This window comes from Herpailurus yagouaroundi, unplaced genomic scaffold (genome assembly GCF_014898765.1).
Source record: "Herpailurus yagouaroundi ecotype Mexico unplaced genomic scaffold, PumYag 159, whole genome shotgun sequence".
NCBI lineage: Eukaryota > Metazoa > Chordata > Mammalia > Carnivora > Felidae > Herpailurus > Herpailurus yagouaroundi.
Genome location: NW_024412400.1, coordinates 77,197,409 through 77,205,139, shown reverse-complemented (window position 1 = coordinate 77,205,139; position 7,731 = coordinate 77,197,409). Strand labels below are relative to the sequence as shown.

General features: G+C 39.0%; 1 protein-coding gene across 1 annotated transcript in view; it reads left to right on the top strand.

The window, feature by feature from the left end:
• The first annotated feature begins 6 nt into the window (after nt 1-6).
• CUNH3orf70 (chromosome unknown C3orf70 homolog) overlaps nt 7-7,731 on the top strand; it is a 91,177-nt gene continuing 83,452 nt past the window's right edge. Inside the window, exon 1 of the mRNA XM_040480990.1 lies at nt 7-211. Within this exon, the coding sequence (XP_040336924.1) occupies nt 16-211 (196 nt within the window). The 5' untranslated portion in view covers nt 7-15. The remainder of the gene's footprint in view (nt 212-7,731) is intronic.

Here is a 7,731-nt window from a genome sequence, read left to right as displayed (position 1 = left end):
GCGGAGGGAGCGGAAATGAGTGCGGCGTCGGCGTCGGCGTCCGAGCGGGGTTGGAAGAGCGAGAAAGTGGACGAGGCTCAGGCCCTGGCGCGGAGTTGCGCTGCCCGAAGACCCGACTTCCAACCGTGCGACGGGCTCTCCATCTGTGCCACGCACAGCCATGGCAAGTGCTTCAAGCTGCACTGGTGCTGTCACCTAGGATGGTGTCACTGTAAGTCGAGCCGCGTCTCCCCTCCTTCCGCCGCCGTCCCAGGGCGCTCGGTGTCCCGGGTCGCGGTTGCCACTCTGCGGTCGCGGGTCTCGGCTCGGCGGGGGCTATCCAGCTGCTAGCTGGAGCCACCCTGGGCGCCCGGCGGGCAGGCGGGAGCTGCCCGAGGCTCCGGACGCCTCGGTTGGCGCTGCCTTGGCAACGAGATGAAATCCCGCGGGGAGCTTAGCTTTAGCCACTTCTACAAAAGGGGATCTCCCCGTCCCAGGAAAACTGGAGGTTTTTTTTTTTTTTTCCCTCTCTTTTTTATCTGAAATGACCAGGCACTGTGTTGAGAAATGGTAGAGCGCCGTCAGAGTTGACAGCCAGAGGGGAAGCCTTTTTTTCAGGGCTAGTGGAAATGCTCCCCTTTCTTTCTCACTTTTGTTTTTTCAGGCTGCTCGTTAAAAGAAAGAGCCCTTGGAAATCGAATTGTGGCCCATTTATTGTACCCAAATTGAGAAAACACTGAAGTGTAAGAGAAAGCTTCCGAGAAGTTAATATTAACAGTTTGGAAGGGTGAACTCCTTCAATACCTAGTTGTAGCGTATAGAGCCAATATATGAGACTTTTAAAATTACGAAATAAAATAAATGAAAGTAAGCTTTAATAATCTCAAACCAATTTACAAAAGCCAGAGCTAACTGGTGTAGACCTTTTCTCTGTGGTTATCCTGCCTGTGATTTTTAAAACGTATTAAACTTAAGTAGCCATTTAATCAGAATTCCACAATTTGATTAGTTCACGATATTAGGCCTGCTGTATTCAATAAATCATCATTTCAAGAAATATGTTATAAACTTAAGTTTCAACATACCCTTATAATAGAGGTTTTTGGAGTGTTTATTCAGGACACACATTCTGGAAGTGATCTTAAGTTAAAATTGTTTTTTCCTTGTTGGTTAGGAAAAAATGGCTCCCAACAAGAGATGCAGTACATTGACAAGTCCTTGTTTACGTTAATTGAACACAGGGGGATATTTTAAATTGAATTTATGATTTGAAGAATAGGAGAATTCCTGCCTTTTCTTTACATTGAACAGTATTGATTTTTTTGTGTTGTCTCTTGAAGGGTCAGGTTCTTCCTATATTTCATTATTCCTATTGCTCTCAGATCCATTCCTCATTATAAAGCATCATTTCAGTGGGGGACAGGATACAAAGTTGGAAGTAGCAACTGTAAGAAACCTGTGATGCTGAAGTGCACAAGTACGATGAATCTGGTGAGAGTCCATTTTCTAGGGAGGTATAGAATCATAGTACAGAATATGAGGAACATTAAAGACGGTCAGGTCAGTGCCTGTCTTATTTCAGCAGTCTCTCCACTAAGTACCAACATTCCTGATAGGAACCTTGCAGTCCTCTCAGGTAGCTTTGATTCTTAAAAATACTCTCATATGGAGCTAAAATCAGTTACTTTCTAACTTCTTTCCACGGGTCTTATTTCTACCTTATGAAATCATGTAGAACAGTCTAATCCTTTTTTAGATCATTTTTTTCCCAGCCCTTCAGATATACATATGAATATTCCACGGACATAGACTGTCTTCTCTCTGTATTCCCAGCCATTGTCACAATGTCTGGCCTGAAATAGATTTGAAATTCATGTTCGTTGAGTGACTGAATGAAAGTAGCCATCGTTTTCCTCTCGGGCATTGTTTTGTCCTGTTTATAAATCTCTAGTCCCTTCTGCCTCTCCTTGTGTGGAATAGTATCCAGGCTCCAGAGCATCCTGGTTATTCTTTTCTGAATTTGTGCCAGTATGGTTATGATCCTTTGAAGACTGTGACCCTTAGAAGGGTACGTAATATCCCAATTGTGATTTGAGTCGAGCAGGACTGCTGTCTCCCATGTGTGAGATACTGCTACTGCTGCATTTAGCAGCACATTAGCTTTTCTCATATCCTCATCATATTGAGCTTGCTGCTGTCAGATTGAACTAAGATTGCTGTCGACTAAAGACATTAAGTCCCTTTTTTGTTTGTTTTACGTACATGGCAGTTAAGTCATGATGCTTGCCCATTGCACAGTTATATATGGATTTCTTTGGACTCTGATACCTTAGATGTTTTTCCCCATTAAATTTCATCTTCATTAGAGTTATCCATTTATCTGGCTTATTGTTGTTTTTTCAGATCCCAGCTCTTTCTTAGTCCATATTTGAGCCCCCTAGTTTCATGTGAGTCATATATGGGATGCCAACAGTAGTATAGTAACCTTTTGCATCTTCATTCAAATTATCGATAAAATTGTTGAATGGGAGAAGGCCACATACAAGAATCCTGAAGCTCACAGGTAGGACTGACCTTTAAGTTGATGGCAGTTCATTAAGAAGCACTCATTGTTATGGCCATTCAGATAATTAGCTAGCCACTTAGTATTGTATTTATCTTATCCATGTGGTATAATGAGAGCCTGGTCATATACCTTGTTGAAATCCTACCTTGTTGATATCTGATACTATTTATATTGCTTCTTTTTAATACATGATCTATCTATAAACACACTCTCTAAACAAGAAAGGAAATTTGATTAGTCTGGTTATTTAGTTTGGCTCCACAAATGCTTACCATTTTCTTTTCTTAGGGATTAGAAGCTATTTTTTAAATAAAATATCTGAATTAGGAAAGGATTGATGTCGAATCTACTGGACTATCGTCAGTTCTTTTCTTTAAAAATCAGATCTACATTTATTTGCTTGTTTCCAGTCTTTGGCAACCCTCCGGGTATCCATGCTTCCTCCACTGGCAGCAATTCAGTGATCACATTCACAAGAAGCTTCATTTCATTGAGAGCAGCAGCAAGGTGCTTTGTTACAGTCTTCTGTCCTGTACTGGGAATCAATTCTTTCTATCCCTTTTTTAGTCCAAATATCATTTTTCTTGAAAAGATGCAGAGCTCACACATTTGAGAAGTTCTACTTTCTTTTTCGCACTCACAGACATTACAGCATCAGTCCTAAGCCGAATTTTTAAATTCTGTTTAATGTATATTGAGCACTTTTTTCTTTGTGAGACATTATTATGGAAGTTAGGGATATAAATATGAATACAGCTGGACCGTGCCATTTAAGCAGAGTATAAAGACATGATTAATACTATATTTATTTTTGTATTCCTTTAAAATCACAAATGAGGGACATTTGGGTGGCTCAGTCGGTTAAGTGTCCGACTTCAGCTCAGGTTATGATCTCATGGTTCATGGGTTCGGGCCTGCGTTAGGCTCTGAGCTGACAGCTCAGAATTCTGTGTCTCCCTCTCTCTCTGCCCCTTCCCTGCTTGCACTCTGTCTCTCAAAAATAAATAAACATAAAAAATTTTTTTAAATAAAATCATAAATGGTAAGGGTGAGAAAACTATCAACTTGTTCACCAAATCAGAAAATGGTAAAATGAGAGGACCACTTTGATATTTGAGAGAGGAATTTCAGAACAAATGAAGAAAGTTCAGTTATATATGGTTCGTGTTAAACTTGTGAAATTCATAACCTTAGGAAATAGAAAAGACTAAAAATATATACATGTTCATAAAAGACATATAAAACATGTATATATTCATAGATGTGGTACTTGATGTATTATTAAAGGAAATCGCTTTTGGATAATGGCAGAGTTTGAGAATCATGTCTGGGAGGAAAACTATGGTACGTACTGTAGGTGTCACTATCAAAAATAGGTTATTTAGTTGAAGAAACTATGGCCCTGAATGTGTAACTTTTTTTCTTCCCCCAGTAAAGAGCGATATTGGATGGAATTACTGAGTGAAGGATTCCAAGAGGAGTTTTGAGAGGAAAAAAAAGACATAGCTTGGCTAGGGAAGAGGAATGGGAAAGAATAAATCACATGCAGATAAAAAGTAGATTTTTTGGCGAGAATAGGTAGAACATGTAGAAGGCATAACAAATTAGATTGTTGAAATGAACAGGGAAGGTGGGTAGTCTGAGATTTCAGTTGATAGAGACCTTAACATGATAGCAGTGATATGGGCAGTAGAGGAATGAAACTAGCAAGGGAGATTATTTTGTTATTATTGTAAAATAGAAATTCATTCAATAATATCCATAAATGGATTGGAATAGATTATTAATTTGGAGATAAGAGGAAGAGAAAAGTTATAAAGGATAACTTCTAGACTTCCGCCTCATGCATATAGGATGGATGGTAGTGCCATTCATTCACTAACAAAAAGAAAATATTAAAGAAGAGCTAGGGTTTGGCTGAGCATGGATTGTGAATCCAGTTTTGAATCATGAATCCTGGGAGACCAGGAATTCAGTTTTGGATCTATTGAGTTTAAGCTGCCTTGTCATCACATAGTAATAATGTGAGTAGGCAAAATGGATGCAGGGATCTAGAACTTAGAGGAGAGGTCTTCACTAGAGATAAAGTAGAAGTCATTTACTTATTTTTAGATTACAGTTGTGGCCATGGTGAAGCCAGAAGATCACCAAGGGAGGGACTATGGTATGAGAAATGAAAATCTTTAGGTTTTCCCTTTAGAATGCTAATATTTAGAACACTAATATCTGGGTACAGGAGGATCAGCTTGCAGCAGAGTCCGGGAGGGAAGAAAAATATGGAAAGCTATTTTTTTGCATATTTTATTGCAGAAGCAGAGGGAAATGAGTGTTTTAAGAAACAGTATGGGGGGCGCCTGGGTGGCGCAGTCGGTTAAGCGTCCTGCTTCAGCCAGGTCACGATCTCGCGGTCCGTGAGTTCGAGCCCCACGTCGGGCTCTGGGCTGATGGCTCGGAGCCTGGAGCCTGTTTCCGATTCTGTGTCTCCCTCTCTCTCTGCCCCTCCCCCGTTCATGCTCTGTCTCTCTCTGTCCCAAAAATAAATAAACGTTGGAAAAAAAATTAAAAAAAAAAATAAAATCTTTAAAAAAAGAAAGTATGAAGATTAAATCAGTTTTCGGCAGCTTATTTCTTAGAAATTGGCAAAATATACAAATAGTGATTTTCTTTATTGCTGAAGAAGAGGGTAAAGGGTTTAGTCTCACAACAGTAACTTCAAAAATATATTTAATTGCAGGGGCACCTGGGTGGCTCAGTTAGGCATCTGACTTCAGCTCAGGTCATGATCTCACAGCTCCTGGGTTCGAGCCCTGTGTCAGGCTTCTGTGCTGACATGACAGCTCAGAGCCTGGAGCCTGCTTTGGATTCTGTGTCTCCCTCTCGCTCTGCCCCTTCCCTGCTCACACTCTGTCTCTCTCTCCTTCAAAAATAAATAAACATTTAAAAAAAAAAGAATATATTTAATTGCAGTATTAGTCAAAGCTATTTGAGACAGTAAATTCTTCAAACTAGAAAGAAAAGAATAGAATGACAGGAGCTGAGAATTAGGACACAGAAATTACAGTTAATATTTATTGAGTGATTACTTTGTACCAGAGTAAGCTTATTATGCTAAGCACTAAATAGACAATTATGTTATTATGTCCATTCTACAATTGAGGAAGGAGGCTTAGGGAAGTTAAGCTAGTAAAAGTAGAGCCTGGATTTGGATCCAGGCCTGTCTGATTCTAGGACCGAGACTCTTAACCACCATAGGTTCTACAGAGTAATTTAAAATTAATGCACAAAATCAACAGTTTTTGGCTCCACCAAAGCCAGTGATGGGAAAAATTGTTAAGAAATGAGTGGAAAATTGTAACACTTGCAAAAATGAAATACAGAAGAATGAGAACTGTAAAGAGGTCATGAGATGTGATGGGGAATGACATCTAAGTTAAGAGTTAAGGAAGAAAAAGTGATTAGAAGGTGACAGGGGTGGGTGGGTAGTGTACGTGGTATGATGTTGGTGCCACCAGCAGAACTCAGAGTTGGCTTAATAAAATCACATAATAGATTAGTTCAGTTTTTTGCAGAAGACATCTTAAAAGATGTCTGTCTTTTTCAGATTGAAAGCAGGAAGAGTGGGACTTGATGTAGTCTAATAGATGGTATTAACATATCTAAAGAAAGACTGTCGCAGCAGAAGGTGGATGGGCAGCATGGAAATATAGAAAAATGGGTATTGGAGAGGCAGAATTTGGAAGTGTTTTTTTTCAGAACCGTTCAGAGAAGGTGATAACACTGCCTAGAACTTAAATATCTGGTCTGTATGATTGGACTGTCCTACAAATATTTGGCTATAAGTTGGTTTCCTATTTATAGATTTTCTGTAGAGAGAGGAGCTGATTAGAGAATTGAACTCTTAGGACCTTTTAGCAAATATACTTGTCTCCACTAGGTAGTGTATTAGCATTGTGGTTTTTGTGTCATTGTATTTGTTTTGGTTTCCTGCTTCTACACAACTTACGGTAAACCCACAAAATCAAGTTCTGACTTAGCCAGGGTAATGCCTGCTGGTTTTCCTAAGGGGCATCTCAATCATATCAATAGCAGTTGCTACAGAAAAATATATTTAAGAAGTTTGATGGTGAAAACTATCAAAAAAAAAAAAATGGAGTGGTAGTTTTATTGGATGAAGGAGTCAGTGGAAGCTTTTTTTTTCCCCCTAAGAATGAGGCTTCTTATCATGTCTAGTGGCTGAAGGAAGAGGATATGGAGTTAAGAAGACAAGTGTGACATGAAGTTCTGAGTGAGATTCCTCAAAGCCTTTCAAAGAAAGAGAAAACTGATGGGTGTTTTTCCATCCACATGGTGCTTCAATCATAACACACATCAACAATAACAATAACGGTGCTTATGGCAGGCATCTCTTTTTGCATGCAATCTTTATATTTGCAGGCATCATCTTTTTGCATGTGTCACCTCACTTAAACCTTAGAACAACCTTCTGAGGTAGGTATTGCTACTACCGTCATTTTTTAGATTAGGAAACTTGCTGAAGGTTACCTGTAGTCGCTTGGGCTGTATATGGCAAATGTACATCAGAATCTTACAAACCAAATGCCAACCAGGGCTCGGGGGCACTTGGTTCCACTCAGGGTACAGTGAGGATGACCTTCTGTTTTAAATTCTTTCTGGAATAAGCAGGAATTCAGTAAATAAAATAAAATAAGAACGGTTTCTGATTTTAAAAGAAGGGCAATTGTATGCAATATGAGCATTTTCAGAGTGGTTGCAAACACTATAAAAACTGTGCTTTTAAAAACTACTTAACAGTGTATTGTATAATATGAATCTTCAGTCACCTCATATCCTCAGCTGATCCCTAAGTGGTGCAAACCCTTTTGGTTGTTGTTAGATTTGCATGCATACCATTAATTATTGCTGGCTTCCAAGCCTGTTGCATTTAGGGATTTGAACTGGATAGCTTTTGAGGATATTTCTGTGGTAATTTCCTACATTCCAAGACCCCCATTTTGTTTAGGTTTATTCTCTCATACTGTAGAATTTCATTTATTAAAAGAATATTATAGAGAAATGTTATTTATTCCAAACAATAGTAGTAACATATGTTTAACAATCAAAAGTTGTCTAGTAGAAGATTTGCTTTCTTGAAAAATAAAGAATGGTTTATACATAAAATGAGGAAG